Source organism: Erpetoichthys calabaricus, chromosome 16, assembly GCF_900747795.2.
Source record: "Erpetoichthys calabaricus chromosome 16, fErpCal1.3, whole genome shotgun sequence".
Taxonomy (NCBI): Eukaryota; Metazoa; Chordata; class Cladistia; order Polypteriformes; family Polypteridae; genus Erpetoichthys; species Erpetoichthys calabaricus.
Genome location: NC_041409.2, coordinates 100,255,916 through 100,281,334, shown reverse-complemented (window position 1 = coordinate 100,281,334; position 25,419 = coordinate 100,255,916). Strand labels below are relative to the sequence as shown.

Sequence of the window (25,419 nt, the reverse complement as noted above, 5' to 3'; positions counted from 1 at the left end):
ATTAATTACACCTATTCTCATGAATTACCTAAAAAAAAATCTTTACTCTTAATACATTTTATAGGAAACAACATTGAGAAAAAAATGGTTAACAATATTGCTACATAGACTACCACCTACAGCAATATGCCTTCATAATGCCTCACTAGAATCAGTACTCTTTCGCTTTCCTTTTTTGTAATTCCTCATATGTGGTCTGAGGAGTTGTAGTTTTTATCAAGATATTTCTTGAGTTTCTGTAGTACTAGGGTGTTGTACCACGTTAGCCATTATGAATGTAGAGAAAAGCCAAGCAAAATGACACCTTTTATTGGCTAACTAAAAAGATTACAATATGCAAGCTTTCAAAGCAACTCAGGCCCCTTCTTCAGGCAAGAGTTTCTGTAAAAAGTTACATTTCCATCTTGGGATAGAAAGTACTTTTTAACTATTACGAACATTAATCAATCAATGTAAATATGATTATGCAAATGAGTTTAATAAAAAACAAACAGTTCTTTCGTGAAATATGTTGTTAAAATATTCTAAACATTAATTAAATGTATAAGAAAATATTACCTTTTTAAATCATGTCCCTTTTGTTTAGCTGGAGATTCACCACCATTAAGAATTTGTTCCAGATTTTTTGTTTCTACTGAACCATTCTGCTCAGAACCCGACAATCCTAATAAAGATCTGACTCTCTGAGACCGAACATCTAATATTGTATCTGTGTAACCTACTTCCTGAAGATACCTGCGGGTGATAAAACAAGAAAGAAATTCAAATGTAACAATACTTTAAAATTTGGAAGTGAAAAAAAAAAAAAGCTTACCTTGACTAAAGTTTCTTGCTAGTGATTTATACCTTCAGCAAGTTGTCTAAAAGCTTCAAAACCTACTGAACATCATGAAAATCTTAAGGGATCACAACAGCAATCCTTCAAGAATGCTCATTTCACCTTTAGGCATCTTTGTAGGCTTTACAAATGTCTTCAAAATACCCATTTTTTCCAAATGGCTTTTAAAAATACTTTTCAGACATTTAATATTTGATACTCTTTTGAGAGACCACCCTGACATTTACTGGGTACACAATACTACTGACTTTATACTGTACAGGGTTTGTTATTATGATACTTGTGCGGTATAGTTTTAAAATCTGAATTCAAATAAAGCCTAATTAGCTACTAACTAATTTGATTGAGCAAGGCTGTAAAATTATATTGATAACATTGGGTCATTATGTTTAAATAAATACATATGTTTATGTGTAAAATAAATCATGAAAGTTAGGACCATTAAATCTCAAATGCATTTGAAAAAGTCTTCCTTAAAGGGAAAAGCTGAAGTTATACAAGAATGTCGATTTATTTTACCTCACACTTATTTCAGCATCATATTCCTCTGTACACGCTAAGCAATACTGCGGTATTTTATTGATCTGTTTTTGCACACAACTTCCAAATTAGCCTATTCATATTTCTGAATAATTAGCTTCTATCATCATTTGAAAAATAGACAGACTTCTTCGTTTTAAACATACAGCTTTACAATAAAGTTTACGACAGATTTTTCTACACCACTGTGTGGCTTTTAGATCTACAGTTGTACTATAAAGAGATTTTTAAAATATTTCTCCGGTACCCAAAAACAGTCATCATGCTCCTGATCATGTTTACTTTAATCTTAAACTGTAGACCCCTGCGTTATTGTTGTTTTACACAAATTTGTGTATAAGCAGCATTTGACCAATGTCCTGAGCTAAAAACATGTCACTAATGAACAGACTCGGAGTGCCTCAATTTTTAGAAAAGACAGATGGGCAGTGACTTTACATTTTCTGGGCCCTAGGGCTTTGACTGGCACGCACATAAAAGAAAAATTAATGTTTACACTTAACGTGTTTAAGTATTCGAGAGCAATTTTTTATGGGTTTCATATATGCATTACAGGCATGTGAAGTGTCCCAGTTCCACTTTTGATGTACAGAAAATCCTCCATTTTCCAGTATCACATTGATTTAAAGGCTGCATCTATACATGACACATAAGTACTTCATCCTTTTCAGACGAACTGCAAGCAAAAAATGACACAAAAAGTACAGTTTGAACTTAACCTATATTCCAATGTTACTTATTTTAATATGAATATTCAAACTTTTATTTTTTATGTAAACTTGTTGTCCTACCTGTAACTGACTATACTGACTATATAGTATAACTGCAACGAGGTATTAGCAGGATAGTATGGCAAGTCACTAAAGTCTTCGGTAAACTCACCTTCGTACCTTCAAATGATGTTAAAACAGATTTTAAACTTGACATTTTGATTACCGTATATGCTCGTGGATAAGTTCTCCCGTGTATAAGCCGGGACTTGATTTTACAGTATAATTTTTGGTATTTTATAAGTAAGTCAAATGCGGAAAACTCACACTATTGGTACAAGGTATTATGATATGCTAAAACCCACGGCCTTTTTCTTCTATGTGGGGCCGGCAATGCGCTGTATCAGCGTGTGCTCCTCACTTCTCTCTCTCTCTATTGTGCACACGTGATCACACAGTAATACCCAAACTATTCTGAAGCGACGTTTGCACTTTGTGTGTTTTTTGTATCTCACACCCTCATACACCTTTATTGTAAGAGCATCCCTTATCTACGATGCAACGTTCGATCAGAAGAAAATATGAAGCTGGTTTTAAATTAAACATTGTTGAAGTAGCAAAAGAAATTGGTAACTGCACTGCTACAACAAAATCTGATGCGTCTGAGAAACTGAAACGAGATTGGAGGAAGCAAGAAGATGTAAAAAAAATAAATAAATAAATAAAATTTAGAAAATTAAGTGTCGCATTTTTGACCAGGTGTATAAGCCGGGTTCTGATTTTATGATCAATTTTTCGGGTTTCAAGACCCGAGTTATACGTGAGTATATATGGTAATTGTTAAGCAAATTTCCAACATATACTGTACTTGGAAAAACCCACTTTGTTTTTACATTGTAATTAGCTGGTTATAGCAACGAGTGATTTCAGATTCTATTTCTGATTAGCTTCAATTGCAGCTTGGTATTATGATGATGCATGTCAAGGTAACCATGACACACAATAAATATAGTATCACTGAGCAAGGTTTACTTTAGCTTTCTGAAAAAAGAAACAGCATCTATTAGACAAATGATCAATTAAAGTTGTAACTTGCTTGTCGATACTTTAATGCCTTATGCATATGAAAAGGTCATTTTAATGAGTTAAAATATATTAGTGGCAGCCCTAGTGGATACTTCACAAGAAAGCTTCAAGATCCACTTACTGTCTAAGCAATTGCCGTCCTTGTTTCCAAGTGAGCTGGCTGTTCTGAGGTACTGCAGGGACTTCTGTCTCTTTGGTTTCTTCTAGAAGTAAAAGGAAAGCATGCAAGTAGGCAAAGTGCACTTCATGCCCACATCCCACAGTCCATTTACATAACACAGTAAATCATCTAATCAGTAAAAATGACTTCAATATATATACTCATCATATTTACTTCTGTTCATTTAAACTGCCAAGCAGCATTTATTAAACAAATAACTTACATATGTGTTTCTAGTACAGTAAGTAACATCACTGTAATTACTTCTTTCATCTAAATATTTTGGTAGTGTAATGCCAAATCTAAAGACTCAAATTCAAAAGTGAAGGTTTTATTTCCCAGATGACCTTAATATAAACTTGCTGCTTGCAAAAACTCGTTGTAGAAGCAGCGTCTGTAATGGTATTACAAAACCTGGTTTTCCAAATATGATGGCAGTCACAGCAATTCTAATGCTAAAGATGTGTTGGACATAGACAATTTTAGGTAGTTAAATTAGCAGTGAATATTGACATAATCATCATATAAATTACTATTTTTTTTTTTATTGTTGGCTTATGAAAGCCCAATTTGCTTGTTCTTTAAATCGAGGATTAATAGGGCAGAACTGTAGTTGCAGGACTTTCCTCCATATCACCCAAAAGTTTGTGTGCGTGCTCGTTTTGCTCTGAACATGTGCACTATTTTTACATACAGCATGTGTAAACTATGACATCTTAGGATGCAGCCCAATCTGTTCTGCAGATGCGTGACATTTTGCAACAGTACAAAATATTTTGTCTTAAAGCTGGACTGTACTGAGGAAAGGTTTGTCTTTACTAACAAATACATCTTTCATGAGAAGAACAATGTATTTCATGTAAAGATTTAAAAACTAGCAACAAGATTTTAAAATCAATTCGAAAACTGACAGGCAGAGAAACAGAATCAGACTTTCTTGCCCCAACCAGAGAGTGAGCAGCAGCATTCTGGACCAACTGTAACCTGCGTATCAGGGATTTGCTAATCCCAGAATACAGCGAGTTGCAGTAATTAAGGCGAGAAATGATAAAAGCATGAGTAGCTTTCTCAAGATCCCTAGAAGATAAAAAAAGGCTTGATCTTACCTAATAGACGAAGCTGGAAAAAGCAACTCTACAGAATTAATCTGTTTCTCAAAAGAGTGGTTACTGTCAAAGACAACATCAAGATTGTGGACTTGAGGTTTGGAAAAGACAGAGAAATAGCTGAGAAGTCCAAGACCAATTTGGGCTTTAGCTGATGGACCCACTATAAGCACCTCTGTTTTATTTTGATTCAGATCAAGAAAATTATTAGCCATCCAGGCTCTTAGTTCAAAAAGACAGTTCTGCAGTTGATTCATTCCAGAGTTGCAGACGGGAATATAATCCTGTGTATCATCAGCATAGCAGTGAAAAGAAATGTTAAATTTCCTAAAAATAGCTCCAATAGGGTGAAAGTATATAGAGAATAAAATAGGACCCAAAATGGATCCCTGAGGAACACCACATTTAAGAGGAGCAGTAGACGAAAAAGAGGAATTTCAAGTCACTGAAAAGTGTCTACCAATTAGATATGACCTGAACCAGTTAAGAGCAGCCCCTTTAAGCCCAACAAGATGTTCAAGCCGCAACAGCAATGTCTCATGGTCAACAGTGTCAAAGGCAGCGGACAGGTCAAGGAGGACAAGGACTGTAGCACCTCCTGAGTCAGTAATAATAGAAATGTCATTGAATACTTTAAGGAGGGTCGTCTCAACACCGTGATGACTCCTAAAGCCAGATTGGTAGATCTCAAATAAAATTATTGGAGTTAAGGTGATCAACCAATATTTTAGCCAGAAATGGCAATTGGGAAATCGGGCAAAAATTGGCTAAAGCTCCTGGATCTAATTCAGCCTTTTTTAGACTTAGACGTACCACTGCATGTTTAAAAAATGAGGGCACAGCCCCCTCACTAATAGAACCATTGATAATGGCTAGTAAAGGTGGACCCAAAACATCAAAGGCTTCTACTAAGAGGCGTGATGGTACAATATCAAGAGGGCTTAGAGTTTGTTTAAGAGTGTCAATAGTACTTTTTAACTGTGAAAGTGAGACAACATCAAAAGATCCCAAGACAATGCCATGATTAACAGTAGGAAGTTCATAGCCAGTTGGATTGTATCAATTTTACTGACAAAGAATGAAAGAAACTGCTCACATGAAAGAACAGTACTATTTAATCCCGTCACAGAATGAGGGTGAATGGCCACATTAATTGAATTAAATAAGACCATAGGATTCTTAGAATGATGAGATACTAAATCAGCTAAGAAATCATGTTTAACTTTCTTAACTGCAACCTGGAATCTGAATAGAGAAGTCCTAAAAAAAAAGCTAGGTGGCAATACAAGTGGTTATCTTTTAAGGCCTGCTGCCATACACAGATGAATGGTGTCCAAGAACACTTTGAACCAAGCATGGTGCAATTGCTCCAAAGAGCATTAAGTCCAATGAGGGAATAGAATTGACGGTAACATATTTCAGAGTATCACATGCATGTACTTTCTGAGACATTCCCTGTGACAAGGCTGGTCAGGAAAAGGTGCTGAAGTCACATAAGCAATACCATGAAATGTCAATTGTACAAATTGACATGCATGGTCCTGTTGCAAAGTGACACAGTCAGACTTACAATAAAAAGGACACATGACAGACTTCACAGATTATCATGCAATCAGACTGTCATTTCAAATGTGATTGCAGCTCAAACAGGACATCCTTTGTTCTGGTAAGGTGTTATTCAAAAATGTTGACGATTATGTGTGAATCCAGAAGCCATCAGCAGCAGAGAAGACGTGACGCACAGTGTTAAAAATGAACTTACACCAGTAATAGGATTTATACTAGACACGGTAATGGGTAGTGAATTTGTGAAGGAAGTTCCATGATTGTGTTATCTTGGAATGGTGAATTTCCAGATTAAGGGCATGTATAAGCATAGCTGAACCTTAGGTAAGTTGACCTTGCCCTTCTCTAGGTTGATACCTAGTATTTCCAGGGTTTTCTCAGGTGTATATGTAAACAATGTCACAAAATCTCTCAGTAAAGCATGCAAAGTATCACTGCATCATCATTTTCAAAGTGCCAGAGTTCATGTATAATACAGGTTAAATCCCGTTAAAGCGAATACCAAAGTAACAACATTTTCTGAATTACAAATACTTTTTGTGGGCCCAGACAAAGGTTCATAGAACATCATGTTAAACAAATCTAGTTTTAACGAAATGTAAATCTCAGTGCAACAAACATTTTTTCAACCAAAATTGGCCACCAAAAATGACAAAAACTTAATGCCACTCCTATATTTTCTGCTCCGAGTCTTGAGAACCCTGCAACAGGTTGTCTTAAAGAGAGAGACGGTCTGCTGCGAAATTTTCGGACTCGGGCAGCCTCGGCAGCCGTGTCGGCACATCATCATACACATTGCTGAATTCTGAGTCAGTGCTCCATTAAGCGTCTCTGTGGGTAGTTGTGTTGTGTGTGGATACTGTACTGTTTGGGTTTCAGAGTGCTTCTCAAAGTTTTCTTTGAGATGAACAAAAAAAATGAGAAACTGTCACTTTACGCTGAAAGAAAAATCAAGAATCATGGAAAAATTACATGGTGGATGCATTGTGGAATGGCGCCTTCATCTTCATCTAAAGACTCATTTCCATTCTATATTTTCATACATGTATTTCTATTTAAAAAAAAGTTACATCTAACGTCTCGTTTTCATTCTGTATTCATTCCTGTATTTCTAATTTAAAAAATTACAATTAACATCTTATTTTTATTCTGTACTTTTATACCTGTATTTCCATAAAAAAAGAAACATCTAACATCTCATTTTCAAATTATTTTCTGCAGTGTAAGAAGCGCTGTTTTCTTATATCAGTATTGTCAGACTTGGGTCACAGAACTGCTTGAGAGACAGGAAGGCAAGTCCACGTTTTATTACTGTATAGAGAAGGCAGGCACAGTCCAAGACTTCTTTCAGAATTGGAGCTTTGGGGAGCTGCGGCACGGGCGATTGTCACAACTTCAGATTAGAACACCACTAGTGGCTCAGAATCACCGCTGTGGCAGACACAGTCCGGAGAAGACAGAACAAGAGAGTGTGAGGAAGAGCAGAACAGAGCCCGGTGCTAAATGTAAAATATTGTGCGACAAGCATGTTACGTGGTAAGCCTGATCCTGCAGAAGACAACCAATGACAGATATCGTTGCAGAGGCACTTCACAAACGTGTGGAGCTCAGTAGCTACGGTGGTCTACATTTGTCTCTCTCCGCTGTCGCAGCACTCAGTACAATGTACAAATTAATTACTAAGCTTCAGTTACCCTGTGATAGTGAACTACTGAAATGATAGCAGCAATTTTAGCTTTTTGTTTTCACTCGGTGACAGGTCTTTTACTCAGTATCTTATGCACTCTCCTTAGAACACATGGGGCTGGAGGAATTGGGGGGCTGGTGTTTTAGGAAGACGTTCTCTGGATGGAGTCTCTGCAACACAGGATTTGGTGGCTATTCACTACACATTTTTGACATGTTGTCCCCAGACATGTATTTTCACTTGAGAATTACGTCTGGCCTTGCTAGACTAGAGTCCACGTGATTGAAACAATCATGAAGCACTTAGGCAAAGGAAAATAAAAGACTTGCTGGACTATATAGTAGAGATATATTTTAACAGGTTAGCTTTTCAAAAGGAGTCTGGAAATTGAATGTACTGTGAAATAGTGGGAGCATCTCCATCCAAGACAAGGAGAAACTTGTTAAGCCCACTTACCACAAGACATAATTAAGTCACAAACTACTTTCTCAGATGCCATTTGTCATCACTGAAGCAACAGTCATTCTTTAATGGCCGTGAAGAGGTGGGGAGCAGGGCCTGTGCTGCTCAATAAGGTTATTTGAGTTATACCTTTTTAGTTTTAATTCTCTACTGTTTTACTGTTTCATTTTCAGATTAGCTTCAGTTTAGTTTTATGAAATTTTGAATATTTCTATTTAAGTTTTTAGTTTTGTGATTTACCTTAATTTGCTTTTATTTACTTTTAATTTTAGTTTAAAAAGGGCCATCCAATGGAGATTAAGAAATCTATGCTGTGCTTACAGAGCAAAGGAACTGCAGAAACAAGTAGATATGGCCATAAAGTTCTTTGCGCTCAAGCCATTTATACAGAGAGTTACTCGTATCCTCTGAATAAAATGTGTGACATTTGTGCTGTAGCCGTGTCCATCTGTTCAAAGAGCCGGGAGCTGCATGCGTTAGCACGGAGTGTTTTAAACGAATGGATTAAACACTTCACAGAGCCTTATGACCTCACAGTTCACACAGTCTCCAAGGCATTCAATAAGGTGCTGTTTCTGTGCACCTTCTTTGTTCCTGTGTTTAGTTGCCTGAGGTGACCTAACAGCAGTCAAGTTATGTTTGTTAAACAACACCGTCATATTACCTTCTTTCTCAGGTTTGTCTCTTTTTAGCATGTCACAGTCCTGAACCTACTTACAGATTTCTTTATCAAAGCAATTCAAGTGTATTATTAAATCAGTCAGGTTCTTTCACTTCAATTGAGTTCCACAAACCAGTCATTGATAGCACACTTGCTCTTGTTACTGTTATTGTCACTCTTCAGGTATTTCCAAGAAAATGACAAATTCTTTGTCACTGTGGATGTTCAAAAACATTCTGTCTAGGCATCTAACAAACATCCTTGCTCATTAGGCCGTATAGCCATTGTAATGAAAAGGAGGTGCAGTCAACAGCAGTGTTCCCTCTAAGTAAGGTCATTGTTAATATTATGCAATGTAATTATCTATTCATATTTCATCTAAAATTTGTATGTATTACAGCACATACTTGAAAATGTATTTATTAAAATGACATGCTTTTCAAACTATTCAGGCAGAAACAAGGTGGTGCACCATGTTAGCCATTATGGATGTAGTGAGAAGTTAAGCAAAATGACACTTTCTACTGGCTAACTAGAAAGATTACAATATGAAAGTTTACGAGGCAACTCAGGCCCCTTCTTCAATTACATCTTGCCTGAAGAAGGAGCCTAAGTTGCCTCGAAAGCTTGCATATTGTAATCTTTCTAATTAGCCAATAAAAGGGGTCATTTTGCTTAACTTCTCACTACAGGCAGAAATAATGTATTTATTTATTTCTTCAAGTTCAACAGATATATTGACAAACACAAACATAAAAAAAGCAATTTACCTTTTTAATTAGTGAATTACATACAAGTAGATCATTCAGAGGCGGCACGGTGGCGCAGTGGGTCGCACTGCTGCCTCGCAGTTGGGAGATCTGGGGACCTGGGTTCGATTCCTGGGTCCTCTCTGCGTGGAGTTTGCATGTTCTCCCCGTGTCTGCGTGGGTTTCCTCCGGGGGCTCCGGTTTCCTCCCACAGTCCAAAGACATGCAGGTTAGGTGGATTGGCGATTCTAAATTGGCCCTAGTGTGTGCTTGGTGTGTGGGTGTGTTTGTGTGTGTCCTGCGGTGGGTTGGCACCCTGCCCAGGATTGTTTCCTGCCTTGTGCCCTGTGTTGGCTGGGATTGGCTCCAGCAGACCCCCGTGACCCTGTGTTCGGATTCAGCGGGTTGGGAAATGGATGGATGGATAGATCATTCAGAACATTGAGAATCACACTTCAAATTGCTACAAATCACAACTCTGAATGTACATAAAAATAAAGTGGCTGAGAGGGCTGCGACAGTGACATAAGAAGAATGAAAGCCCAAGACAGAGGAGTGTAATGGGAATTACGGCCAAAAATTGCTAACCTGGGCAAGCCAGGATGACGGCCAATAAGCCAGTCGTTGTTTACATGCTTAATCTCCAATCATATCACAGCTATTGAAAACAAACAAAATCTGACCAATCAGACATCGTGGGAATGCAAACCTCAGGTTGATGTCAAAAAGCACATCAGTTGCTCTTCAAGAGTGCTTCCTATAAACATTTATACTCTAAACATGCATATATTTTAATAGTGAAACTAAACTTATATACACAGTACACTCTAAATAGATACTTTTTCAGCTTGCAATATTTTAAAGACATACCTGAATCATAACTTGGCATCTTCAAGTCCCCTTGATTTAATTCAGTGCCATATTTTAATTTATGATATTTTGCCCTAAGAGCAAAGGGTACCAAAACAAAAATTTTAAGACATTGCAATTTTTGTGATAAAATAATTTAAAATATTCACTAAAAAGTATATTCTAGGGAATTATATAAATAATGTGACTTAAAAAAGCTTATAGAAGCACAAACAACCTAAAGTAAAATAAAAAAAAAATAGAGTGAAAATATAAGGTTTAGTTAGGTTGCTGGTTCATCCCCCATCCTGTGATTTAGAGCAACCCAGGGCACGTCATTTAATCTTCCTGTGCCCTAACTGAAAACGCAAGTCATGTGCCAAAGTAAATGTTAATCAATTTAAAAAGAGCATAAAGAAAATAAAAAAATATAAAAGATACAGAAAAAACAATGTAAAACAAAGGAAACCAGGTCTTAATTACTGAGGGTAGATGCCAACTTGTGCAGGAAGGCATAACCAGAAAAGTTTTCCTTAGAAAACCTCCAACATATTCACATTATACAATTTAAAGTAATAGAGAAAAATGAAGAAAACATATCAGTAAAGATCGATTTTTTTATCTCATGAAAAAGAAAATGGAAACCTGGGTCAAAAAGTACAATTTCAGTGGCTTGGAACACTGACTGGACACACAGTTACCTGGATGGAAACACGTTATAGTCACACGGGCATCAGAATTTACAAAGTGTTTTTTTGCAAAAATGCAAACAAAACTTAGTGTGAGGAAATCACCCAATGCTGACAATTTAAAAAGCTTATGGCACTCAGCCGTCCAAATAACAACCAGCAATATCCATCTTAGCCTCAAAGATTAGATAAGAGTGGACACAGGCAGAATGGAATGGCTGTAATTAAGGGCAGCTGCTTTTTAACTTCTCGAGACACAAAAAAAAAAGAGAGAGGGAAAGGAGCGTGGGACGTAATGTAATCAACTTAATGACAACTGAACAAATTATTTGAAACAGATCAAATTAGAACCTGATACTATTTAACAACAGAAATATGTTAAATAATAAAAAACGTATGTAATTTACTGCAAAAAAGCTCTTAAAAATGCCTTTAAAGATGGACATTTTATATAGGAGGTTTACTAGTGTTTATATTTAAAGGATACACTTACCTTTCTTGTTTTAATGCATATTCTAACATTTTTATTCTTCGTACTAGATCATTCTTTAAATTTTCTTGACCCTTTCTTTCTCCTTGAAGGAAAGCTATTCGTGCCTGAAAAAGATCAAACATACTATTACTTGTTTAAGGTACTAAGTGGAAAACAAAATACACTGCAAATACAAACCTGGTGAAACATTCAATGTGGTGCACTCCTACAAGTACTTGGGGGTCTACGTTAACGACAGGTTGGACTGGTCTCACAACACGAGGAGTTACATAAGAAGGGGCAGAGCAGGCTCATTTCTCTTAGGAGACTGCAGTCCTTTAATGTGGGAAGTGACATCCTTCACGTCTTTTACAACTCTGTGAAAGCCAGTGTGATTTTGTTTTTGCCTACCAAAGCAACAAGTTAATTAAAAGGGCAGGCTCAGTTATGAGATATACTCTGGAACCCTGGATGTCTAAGCAAAGGAGACATTTTAAAGGAAAACTGAATGCTGTTACGAACAATGCTGCACATCCTCACTGTGACACACTTTCATCCAACGAGTTATTCAGCAGAAGTTTGTCAAGAAATGTGACTGGGGCTTCTTCCTACCAACAGCAGTATGCCTGTATAGTGCCTCACTGGGACTGGGACTGCCAAGTCAGAAGGTTTTTTTTTCTCCCTGTTGCTTTTTAATTTTCTTCCCTTTTCATCATCCTGGGGTGTTTTCAGACCATTGTGTGTGTGTATAAATATTCATCTTATTATCTAAACAGCTTCTTTAAAAATGCCAAAATTCCCCCAGGAGACAAAGTTCTATGTATCTCTCTATCTAATAAAACATTGAATTAAAGCCCCTAGATGTGGCTTTATTAAGCAGATGAAGGTTACTGGCCTTAGATGTACTTGGTTTTAAGGTTTGTTTTTGTCTTTTTTAACAATAATGATATTTCTGTACATTAGTGCCACTGATTGAGGGGCTTAGGACTGTAGCTCTAAAAAATTTAAAGATTTTTCCATGAAAGTAATAAATTTACTGCCTTTAACATTATAATCAGAAAAACCGACGGAAATTACTTATGGTAGCCCTGAACCACATGGGAAAGTAATACTAATAATAAGGCTGTTTCTGTACTATTAGGTCTTGGCATATTTTTTTTTATTTTGACTACAATTCATGGGATTATACCACATAAAGTGTGCTGGTCTAAAAATCAATACACAATGCCTGTCAAGAGAGATGCGTGACAGACAGACGTGGCTATTGCAGTAGGTACCTTTCCCATAATATGCAAACAGGCCTAAAAATGGGAGCAAAGCAACTTGGCACAAGAATTTAATAATAATAAAATAATAATAATACATTTTATTTATATAGCGCCTTTCCCATGCTCAAGGAACTTACAGCATATAATAAATGACACTTAACACTTTTTGGCCCAGGGCTTATTTGCTTTTTAAAAATGTTCAATACATGTATCTGACAAAAAGAAAAAAATAACCCTCTATTATTAGTAAACTCTATATAGTCAAATTTTGTTTTGTTGATTTCCAACTTTTAACCTGAAAAATGTTGCAAGACCATGTAAGTCATGCACAGCTCCCTCACATTCTCCACTCAACGAGTAAGTAAACGCACGCTCTTTATGTCAGAGGACTGCAGCTCAGCTCAGACAGCTTGTACACTGCATTCACTTCTATCAGCTCAGAAAATCCAAAGGTTACCCAGGCCAAGATGCTACTTTTCAGAGACATCTTCCTTGGGTCACAAGTTCTGGTAATATTCTCTGGAACACGATCTTTGCTTATTTATCAAACATTGTTGGGATCACAATAATGTCTAATTCTCTAAAATCTCTATTTGGAATAACACCCGATCAGACTGCTTAACAAAGAGACCATTGTGTTAGCGTGCAGTACAATGCTAGGAAGTTGCATTATTTTGCTCAGCTGGAAAATTCCTATTTCACCTAAAAAAACAATGGGAAAATGATATACTGTACTGTTTTACAATCCAAACCTTTTTAGAATCTGGCAGTTATTTGTCAAAGCTGTTGTTAATAACCTGCGCATGCTGAACTACTGCTAACCTTTTAGATATTTTAGTATCCGAGTGATTATTTAATGTTTGTCTAACTGGGTAGAGGGTCTCTGACCTGATCTCCATGACGCAAAGCAGTTATTCTAAATGATTTCTAAGATATGGAATGAGACAAAATCTTGAAGTGATTAAAATTTTAAATAAAAGAAAAAAAGTATAAAGTGTAAAAATGGGACACCTCTTACAGGTCACTCCAAATAAGATAAGTGCCACCAAATATACAAAATCATCAGGCTTTATTTATAGAAAGTGCCATTGGCTAACTTCACAATTACCAAGTTTACACCACAGGAGAGGACTCAACAATACTTATGAAAAATAAGCCAATTTATTACTTGCAAAATTAATTCTCTCTTTGTATCACTATGAAGAATCTTGATAGGAGTCTTTTTTTTGTGATCAAATTTTTTATTCACTAAGTATAAATTGTAAACTTTTTCAACAGCTCACAGAAGGGTACATTATAATATACAAATAATCCAAAAGGATAAAAACAGTATAAGAACAGCCATGGAGTGCAAGGCACAACAGAAAAAAACAAAATAAATAATTAAATAAGCTAAGTGAATTTTAGTATGCCATTTCCCTCTATGCGACTTGGGACAAGTTGCGAGGCTGACTGCCAGTTTAGTGATAGGCCACGGGTGTCTAACTCCAGGCCTGGAGGTCTGCAGTGGCTTCAGGTTTTCATTCTAACAGTTCACCAGTTTTCACTTCTAATTAACTAATTTTCCATCCATTTTAATAGCCCTGTTTTTAAGGATTCAGTCCTCTCAGTTGATTCTTTTCTTCATTAAATGGAAGCCAAACAGGAATGAGACGTGAAACGAGCCAACAGATGACCAGCTAAATTGGGGCTTCAAACTCCAACCAATTTCACTGCTACCAGTTCTTTAATGAGAAGCCAATTCTGGCTGTTAATTAAACCTGCTGTTTAATTCCACAGTTTGCTGCTGCTCTCATTCTGCCACAGCAGACATTTCCCAAACTGTTGATTTTCTGTTTCTTATTATTGACCTGAGAGATCAACCATACCAAGACCATCACCTTTCTTTATGTTCAGATAATGTGGTTAGCTGGGCACCGGTTTGTTTGTTTGGCTGCTAATTAAGGAAAAAGAAAGAACTAAGGGGTCTGAGCCGAGTTAATTAAAACTAAGGCAAAAGTTAATTAGCAGCATAAACAGGTCACTAATTAAGAAGGTGGCTAGAATGAAAACCTACAGCCACTGCGGCCCTCCAGGACCGGAGTTCAACACCCAGACGAACCATCAATGTGTACTGTGGATGATTCAAGCAAAATAAGATTAAAAAAAATGAAGTTTTCAATAAATCCAAAGATAATAAATGAGGAGAATTCCAGCAAAAGGCTAAGGCTATGTTTGCAGCAATTGTGCTTAAAGACAAAAACCTTTGCTGGAAAGGAGAAAGACAGCAGAAAAGTCCAAAAGAAGAAATAATTGAGGCAATAATGGAATTTTATATCAGAGAATAGAGGAGAGGAATTCTGGCACATTACCTCAAAGAACTGTGGGACACTCCCAGAACATGTGTAGAAAATGTACCTAGGGACTTACAAGAACAAAGGGAGCACAGAGGGTCAGCTGATAAACCCACAGCAAAGCATCTGTGGGGTGTCCGATACAAATGGTGTACAAATCTGAATTGAGTATGTTAGTATTTGGGGTTCTTAGATGCTAAGGTAATGTTCTTAAAAATTATATTCCAGCCAAGAATAGTAAGAGAGAGAAGATCACACTCCCAAATCAAAGTAAGGGGTAATGTTTTAAGAGTGGCTTTCTGCAAAATTGTATATAACAGAGACAGGCTTTGTTTTAGGGGACACAGACTCGATAAAGCAGTGCTCCGCAACCTTTTCTCACCTACGACACACCAAAGTTCTTCCTAGAATTCCGCGGCACATCAAAAGCCAAAATATATAGCAGTGCCGTAGCTAGGGGGGGGGGGGGCTTGGTCCGCTCCGAGCTCCAGCTATTTAGGGGCGTCCAAACTACGGTACTTTCCTTTTTTTTTTTTGTTCCTTGAGGCGGCGCAAAAAAAAATTTCTTTCAGCGTTGGGGTGTCAAATTTTTCACCCCCCTGGACAACATGAACTCCAGCTACACCACTGATATATAGATATTAATTTAATACACGAATTTTACAATAATTTTTCATTTTTTATGTATACATTTATTATAAGTATACATACATAAAAAACTATACTATATTTACTTTTATGCAATCTTAATAATTATAACATAATGACTGATTAATGTGATACCTTAGCTTGTTTCAATGAACACAAAAGTTTTATATTCGGCTCAATATTTGACAGCGCAACCCGAAGTTCTTGGTCAAGATCTTTTAAGCATGACCGCTTATCATTTTTAATTAACACAAGAGTTGTTTGTCTTTTTTGGCGTAACTGGGATGGTTTGAATTTAGATGGCGATTTAGTTTACTGGGAGCCATTGCCTCGTTTGATAGCTGATGGCCGCAAATGATGCATTGTGGCTTTGCAGCCGTTTCGTCACCACACCACGAGAATCCAAAACGAAAGTAGTCTTCGTTGTACTTCCTTTTCACAATTTTGTTTTTTTTTTTTTGCAACACTTGTGCTGGGTTCTTCATCATCTGTACGTGAAGACGAATCTTTTCCACGTAAAAATGTATCCATATTTAAAGGGGTATAAAACTAAATATGAATCACACGAAGAACATTAACCGTACACAATTCAGCAACACAACTAATAGTAATGAATGATAACTACTGACGCAAGACAAGTGAATGCGACGTAGCACGACTAATACGTCGGCTTGAATTGAATCTAGGTGAGGGCACGGAGCGCTCTGCCTATCAAAGCGTACTTCGGAGTTGTCTTGCGACTACGTAGGGCCTACGTCTTAGGCGACAGGCGCCAGGCGATGGGATTTATTATTTCAGAGAAATGACACATAAAATTATGAAACCTTTAAAAGGCTATTTACGCGAATATTTCATTGCACGTATTCTCGTTATTGTGTTTCTAAGGAGGACCGTTGAAATATTATTTAGTTAGAAAATTGTCTTATTTGACCGCGTCACACCTGTATCGGCTCAAGGCACACCAGTGTGCCATGGCACACCGGTTGCGGAGCACTGCGATAAAGGAAACCAAAGGATGAAAGGGTAAAGACAATGACAACAAAACACAGTGAGACCGAAGAACAGACCTAATTTGAAGATAAAAGAAAAAGGAAGAAGATGGAATAGAGAACTCCGATCTTAGTGACTGCAACGTTTGGAGAGGAAACAGTGTCTTGAAGCACACACCCTTAACTACTTGGAATGACTTAAACTACACAGCTGCTAGGACAACGTGAAGTCGTATCTTCAACTATTCATATCAATGGAACCTTTCACACAAACTACCTAAAGACTACAAGGATTAGTTCTTTCAGGTCTACCATGCAGATGCAGGAATTGCAGATGCTTAGAAACGAAAGGATCCTCAAAGGACAGAGTGCACGTTTCAAAGATGACGCTCTCTTTCCCCCCCCCCCCATTATGACCCTCTCACTGTGTACACACACTCAGTCTCTTTCTCAGTGCTACAGCAGGTCCGATGAAACCTGCCTGTGCCCTTCTTTATTTAGCAAAATCAATTCGGAAGAATTAAGAAGAGGATTCTAAGCAGTGGACGCGGTGAACTCTGTTCCACTAGATGAGGCTATTTACGCAACTCAGAGTATGACAATTATTAGTTAGTGTGGAGTCAGGTCAGCTTTATTCATATTGCACATTTAACACAACTATAGGTTGTCCAAAGTGCTTTACTGAAAAAGCACAACATCAAGTAAAAATCACAGTCACCAGAAGCTAAAACCTAATAAATATAAATACAAACAAATAAATAACTAAAACAAACTATACACAGTATTAATAAATAAAAATCTTAAATTTCAAGAATACGCTTTACTATGAGACAAATTAGGGAATAAAAAAAAAAAAAAAAAAAGGTTTTTAATTGAAATTTGAAGCTATTAATTGAGAGAACGGCTCTTACTTCATATAGCCGTGTGTTCCAAAGCCTTGGCATCACAGCTGCAAAAGTACAGGCACCCATAATCCTCCACTGTGGACTCGGAATACGCAATAATAACAGATCTGAGGACTTGAGAGCCCTGGATGATAAATATGAGGCAAGATACTCAACAAACACAAATAACAAAATCTTCAAATTCACCCTATACTCTGCTGAAAGCCAGTGCAGGGAAGCCAAAGCAGATGTGAATAGATCTTTTTTAGGTGACAGTCAACACCCTTGCAGACACATTCAGAACTAACTGGAGGTGGGATAAAGATAATCGACAGACACCAGCATAAAGAGAACTGCAGTAATCGAGGGGTGAGGAGGCAAAAGAGTGAATAAGCTTTGCAGGTCATTATATGACAATAGACTTTAGTAAAGTCCCTAAAAAAAAAAAAAAAAACCTGTACCTCAACATTTATCTGTTTATCAAATTTAAGTTCAGTTATCAAGCATAACATCTACATTTCTTACATGAAACCTAATATATGAAGTCAATGGTACCAGAATGTTTGCAATTATATTAATAGATGCGGGAGAACTAGAGTAACCTCAATCTGGGATTCATTTAACTGGAGAACATTTGCTGCATCCCAACATTTAGTATCCTTAACGCACTGTAAAAAGGAAGTAACTGAAACCTTCTCACCAGATTTTAAATGAAGGTAAATTTGGGAATCATCAGCATTGTAGTGATATGCAATACTACAGTTTCGTAGAATATTACAAAGTGGCAACATTTGAAAAGAGAAAAGAACGGGTCCCAAAATTGATCCCTGTGGGACCCTACATGTGACAGGAGCTACATAGAACAAGGAGTCTATACAGCAAACTCTAAGAAGTAACTGGCCCTTATAAGGAAGGGCTACGTTTAGAAATGTTGATTGTTCTTTTACTGAGTAATTCGACATACTTTCAAAATGGAGGGACACTCTAGGGTGCCACTAAAACATTTAAAACAGCAGAAAATGTGGTCACTTTAAGTCATTAGTACACGAAAAGACTGATAGACAGATAAGTACTAAAACAACACGGAACAGACTCATGGGCTCCTGGATACTTTTGTTCAGAAAGCTGTACTTCACTAGGAACAAAAAGAGGAAAAAACTTTATTTTTAAAATTAAGAGTTTGTGCTTTTAATGTTTTGTAAACTAACAATTTTCTTTTATGAAAACTAAAATATTGAACCATCATTAATGCTTTGCATACCTTTAAGCAGAAAAAGCAGCCCAGCTGAAAGTTACACCATCTGTGCTAATGACGGTTAAAGCAGCAAGTGCTCATGAACATCAATGGCAATTATACATGATGATACTGAAGCCGTGCAGAGGAGAGCAACCAGGTGCATCTCAAGACTTAAGGACGTCATGTCCTACTGTGACGACTCGGAGAATTAAACCTGTTTAGTCTCGAGCAGAGGAGACTGTGACAACCTTTAAGAAAAATCTGGATAAGATATTGGGACAGCTTAACTTTAGCTAAACAAACAAGTTCCATGAACTGAATGGTCTCCTCTCGTTTGTTAAATTTCTTGGGTCTTCTTTTTCTTATATTCACCATTTCATGTCCCGATTCCAAGAAAGTCCTGACACTTCTTTTCTTAGTGTTCTTAAACTATCCGATCACTAAAGTGTGCTTCGTTTCCTCTTCTTTGTTAGCTCACACCTCAACTTTAACTTCCCTGTTGCTTCAATGGTTGGGTTATTAAAGTTACAACTGCCAGTGAGGGAACGCTTACAGTATTTGAAAGTTCTGACCCTGCATGCAACTAGAGCGTGAAAAAAACAAGGATGAAACTTAAAAGCCATTTTACCTGGGACAGTCAAGTGGCGGCTTTCTAGGACACTTGACTAGATTCAGGTGTGCAAATTTCATTTCTAGAATCAACCGGCAGTTTGTCAAGGAGGCTATGGCGACATTTTTTCACCTGTAAAGTGCACAGTGATTTGAAATGAGGGTAGGAGGTGGGTGTCACTTAGGTACTGTTAATTTTAGTTCTTTTATGTTTTGTTTTTAAACAAGTATCAATCTCAAATCAGTTATACATTTAAACATTTTTATTCACATCTCTAAAGTGTACACGTAGCCACATTCACTTCATGTAAAGTGAAGTACAGTGCCCTCCATAATGTTTGCAACAAAGACCCATTTTTCCTTGATTTCTTCCTTTGCTCCACAGTTTAAAACAACAAAACAAACAATTCTGATATAATTAAAATGGACTTTCATTTAAGGGTATTTGCAGACATTTTGGTCAATCCTGTAATGCCAGTCGTCCCAATTATTATAGTGCCCTGAAATCAGTGGACCACATATAAAAAGTGTTGTCATTTGTACATGGTGAGACTGATACGTATGCAAATCTCCTTAAAAGTCTGAATTGTTTGATTTGTAATTTTAAACTGTTGGAGCAGAGGGTGGGGGGGGAAATCAAAGAAAAATGTGTCTTTGTCCCAGACATTATGGAGGGTACTGTATATGTGAGTGCTTATGTTTCACTGCTGTCCTCTAGCATCCAACTTTACTCTCCAATCCAAACTGCCTCTCTCCAGTTTGTTTGTTTGTTTATGGAATTCCGTGCCACAGTCAGGCCTTTTCCTGAAGGCCATCACTATGTCCTTCCTGTACCTGGCAGCTCTTTGTCACAGTAGCTGTTAGATATTTAGGAGAACCAGTCTTCATGGAGGTGTGCCAAAAGAACAGAATGGCTGACTACAGTATACTTAAACTGGCCATAGGGAGGGAAAAAGAACCCTACATTTTCTCATGTTTGAAAAAAATGACATTTGAGACAGACAAAAAGGAATGCTTACATGGCATTATGTCTTACTGCGTCGAACGGACTTAGCAAAATGCAGTGACATGACAGCAACACTGACGATACATGTTCAAAGATGTAAGGATAGGTTTTACTTTGATCAATTATATCTGTTACTGTAAAACGCACTACTGTCCAGTCAGGTTAAGTTGGATTACTCCACACAATCAAGAGAGCAATTTAAACGCAGTACACCTCTTCCTAGTGGAGCAATCAAATGCCAAGATCAAGGCCTACAGGGTTATCCGTGCTCAGCAGCTGAAACAGACACACAATCAGGGGTGCTGCTTAAGACCCAGAAACTACTGACATACTGTGCTTTGACAGATTCACAAAGCTTGTAACGAAAGCCACAAATCAAGCATAAAACCCATTCTGCAAATCAAAAACTAAAAACAATGCATTTGGACTTGAATGCTGGGGGCTTATTCTAAAATGAGAACAGCAAAACCAGCTTCAGTTCCCCTCTGACAGAAATAAAAAACACTTAATTATTGAGCCAATCCAGTTAAAGATTAAACTCAGAAGACAATCATCAGAGGGAATTTGACTCAAGGCATGGAAGAATCAGAGAAAAATTCATTTTCCCCAATAACAAAGTATTTATCATTTCATTAAACTGCATCACGGCAGCGACAATCAGCACGTGCGCCAGGTTTAAAAAATGTCCACATTCACTACTATGTTTTCATTAAGGGAATGGAGTTTTTCAACAAAAACAATCTCTGTCCACACTAGTGCCTTCACATAGTTTACAGAAGAATTTCCAGCCGCACCACAAGAACTAAAAATGCTGATGCCATAGCGGTTTGTCTAAACAGGGCATGTACGTATCGGTGGAAACAGGAAGAGGAAGTGCCTTCAATCGATGCTAGTCATTCAATTGTAACTTTTGTTTACACATGGAACACAGCAACGGTGAATCCCAAAAACAAAAAACTGATTGACTTTGGACTGATGACAAGGCAGAATGGTTATTTAAAGCAGCGCACAAGTACACTGTGAGCAAAGCAGTTAAAAACCATGTCACATTAAATGACTTTTCCAGCGATTTTCATTCGTAGCCTTCATTTTCATAACATTAATCATTTGGAGGCACACTCATGTGACGCTGGTCATCTAATGTGACATATCCATTGAACAAGACCAGCTAGTCTGCGATTGGCTATGAAAAAATCAAACAGGTTCATGTTCCTCGTTAGTCAGCCTGTATACGCAGGCAATCTGATAACCAATTAATGCTCATTTGGAAGAACAACTCACAGAATGCAGCAACAAAGAATAAATAGCATTCATGTTTTGAACTTCGCAAACACAAGAGAAGCTCGTCTGTCTGATGTTTTACAAAATTAAAACAGAATGTAAAAAAGGAAAATGGGCCAAGACTGCAGCTGAACTTATTAAGCTATTAACCCTTTGCACAGTGCCGATACAGCATCAATTGCGTCAGGCGGCACGGGTGCTGCTGACCTCACAAACAGAAGAGACTCTTGTCTGTCTGATATTTCACGTTTTACATACCATGCTCAACTCAATGCAGGGGGCGCTCCTTTGGGCAGCATGGTATTGGCTGTCAGAAAAGGGGGGCACGTACAACTGCGCTGGAAGATTTGTGCTTGGTTGGTAAATGTGACACAAATTGCCCATTTTCAGTCATGGGATATGACAGGGTACAGCAGCAAGATCAGTAACTGTGGTTGGCAAATCTGACATTCTAACAATACGACAAAAAAGTTGCATAACGAGACTTTGGCTTTAGGTGGATAGATATTAAAGGCACAGAAAGTCAGACCGACCAGACTAGATAAATAAGAAACCGTATTTGTCCGAGGGGGAAGAATTTAGCTTTTTACAGAAGAATGTAATGAGCAGGATCCCATCAAGGAAGGACCACATCCTAAGCATAAAACAAACAAAGTGTGATTAGAGTTCGCATTTTCACCCATTCACGCTCCAACAATGATCTGCCGTTTTCAAAAATATACAGCTCTGGGGAGCATACTTCTCAAACTTTTCTACATATAAAGGGTAGTGTGAACTAAAGGCAAAAACGGAGACTAATATGTGTTTTTAAATGAGTGTAGATAGTCTTTCTGAAAAACAGAAGAGCGCTAAAGTCTGTCTTTGAAAGGTAAATTACCAATCCACACTAGCGTCTTAATAAAAATTGAACGTTATTCAATGTCTTTTTCTAAGGAGCTGAAGGAGGCAATGCAATCAAGCCAATTCATTTAATATCTTCACAAAATGTATTACACTGTGCTCACATGCTGTTGGACAGACAGTTTCCCAGTCAGAAAATTTTGTGTGAATACCATTTGAAGTTGGCGCTCAAAACTGGACAAGTCGTGGACAATGAAAAAAACGCTATTTTACTTTTGCTGTACATGTTAATACATGGAAGTGCTGACAATACAGCAATAGCTAAACATAGTTACAAAAACAAAGTAAACTAAGCAGACGTTATTTAATAAATGGTATATTAGTCAGTATTAATTTGTTACAGATTGTTTACCCCAATAACCACTGCTACGGTCAGTTGGCCAGGAAGAAGAGGAAAAGAAAAATTCCCGTCAGGTGGATGCTGGAGAAAACAAAACCTCCAAGGGTTCAAGATCAGACGCCCATTCAGGCCCCTCAGGGTTGTCAATAACAGGATATTGTTGTGTGTTTTCATCTTCCCAGCATTGCCTGCGGCTGTAACATACTTAGGCCATGGGGCAGTTTTGCACAGCGACTATGGAGGAATTTTTTAGACAAAATTAACAAGTACTGAAATATTGTGAAATATGCCAAAAAAATAGCATGACATCAAAAATGAAAATAATGTGTCACAGAATAGGTTTTTTGCTGTTTATTTAATTTTTCCCCCCATAATATTCTCTCTCTCATTTTCACTCATCAAAGCTGAGCGGGCAGGCTCTAGCGACAGTTTTAAATTCAAGCCATATTTGATATTGTATCATATGTTCTACACGCTAGCTGATTAGTGCTTGGTGAGCATTATTCATGTTGTATATTGCATAACGCCTCAATGTATGAATTTATGTAGAATGAACGGTGTACAAGGGAATATATTATACACTTGCATGCACGGAATTGAACGTCCAGATGGAAGATTGAATTTGCATGAAGTCAACTTGGCTGCTGCCGGCAGAGAGCACAGCTCACCACAGTCAGTCAGTGAGTTTTGGAAAAATACCACCTCCACTATTTCAGGACCATGTTCTCTACAATAAGTAACTCTTTGGAATTAGCAAACGCCTCTGCATTACACGACTCAGAACGCTTTATATTTACTAGGGGCTTGACTAATATTTCATAAAATGTATATTACCTACTGTGAGGAAACAATGTACACAATGTAAAATGAAAAAGTACTGTTCACAAAAGGCCTTGTGGTCGACTGGCTTCCCGTTTACGGCTGGCTCATGTCTTGTAGCTATAAAGCCGTCAAAATGGACACCAATTCTAAGTGACCCAGATTCAGAAGTTTGACGTTTTCAAAAGGTTTCTATACAAATGCACATAGAACATAAACATTAAAAAAATTATATTACACAATGTTTCTTAAAGAGAAGAGTTAATTCCACTGTACCAATGCCAACTTAAGGAGCAGAAATCAGGGGTAGCAAAAATAATTGCTAACATTTAACAAACTTGTCAGCAGCTGATGCAGTATCAGTGCCAAATTTAAGAATCATTAACCTGTCCAACATTAGGTGGAGATAAATGAGTAAGAAGCCTGTTAACTATTAAATCTGCACACATTATTGATTTGTAGATTTAACTTTAAAGTTTGTGCAAGATGGGTACCCAAAAAGCTTATTGATCTGTACAAGCCAACCCCCTCCTGTGAATGTCAGTAGATTTCACTCCCTCTGAAAAAACAAATCTCAATATGGCCCTGTGGTGGAGCGGGTCCACAGCTCATGTCAAAAGGGACAGTTTATAAAATAAATAATCGCCACACTCGAGGCTTAGTGAGGGGGCGTGGTGTGTGTGTGTGTGTGTGTGTGTGTGGCCGAGCGGGTCTCGGGGAATTTGTGATGCGGGCGATTCTCACTTAAGTGCACAGGTGAGGAGTTGTTCCCAGGAGCTGCCGATTGCCACAGCTGATTCACGTCCCCGTAATATATAGAAGTGCGAGGTGGCTAGCAGGGGGAGAAAAGGAAAAAAGGAACAGGAAAGAAATAGACAGAGGATAAGGGAAGAAGGCTGGAGGTGTAGAAAGCTGGTGCAGGAGCAGGCAAGAGAGCAAGTTTGCTGGTAAATGCAGGCAGCTGGAATGGAGAGCCCCTCACGAGTAGTGTGTGGCCAACACTAGAGGAGGGGCAGTTGGAAGTGGTCGCTCCAGCTGAACGGTTTCTAAGAGCTGGAGTGACCGGCAGTATGGATGACTCCCTGCGGAAGGCAACGGGAGTCAAGGAGACTTAGGAGGGTGAGCCTCAGCATGAGCGACCTGGCCATTGGGGAACACAAGTCTCGGTCTGGTAAGGTAGCTGTACAGAGCCAGGGGACGGAAGGCAACCGGACAGAAGTAAGGTCAGCTGCACCTGCTGATAGGGTGACTCCCCTGTTGCAGGGCCCGTCCAGGAGAAGCAGGGGAGCTGCCAGTTGAATGGAGAGGGCATTGGGGTTTTTTGTTTTTTTTTTAAAAAGAGACTTCTTCCAGCCATTGTTTTAACTTTGTTGTTTTTTAAAGAGTCTTTCTATTGGATTTTAACCTCCACTCATCACTTGTTTTTATGGATTATTTACAGATAGATAGATAGATAGATAGATAGATAGATAGATAGATAGATAGATAGATAGATAGATAGATAGATAGATAGATAGATAGATAGATAGA

General features: G+C 37.8%; 1 protein-coding gene across 5 annotated transcripts in view; it reads right to left on the bottom strand.

The window, feature by feature from the left end:
• strn3 (striatin, calmodulin binding protein 3) overlaps nt 1–25,419 on the bottom strand; it is a 130,126-nt gene that overhangs the window by 55,405 nt on the left and 49,302 nt on the right. For all 5 annotated transcript variants that reach the window (XM_028821724.2, XM_051919999.1, XM_028821725.2 and 2 more), the window contains exons 2-5: nt 11,597–11,700; nt 10,436–10,509; nt 3,296–3,377; nt 559–735 (exon numbers count right to left, since the gene is read on the bottom strand). In XM_028821724.2, the coding sequence (XP_028677557.1) occupies nt 559–735; nt 3,296–3,377; nt 10,436–10,509; nt 11,597–11,700 (437 nt within the window). The remainder of the gene's footprint in view (nt 1–558; nt 736–3,295; nt 3,378–10,435; nt 10,510–11,596; nt 11,701–25,419) is intronic.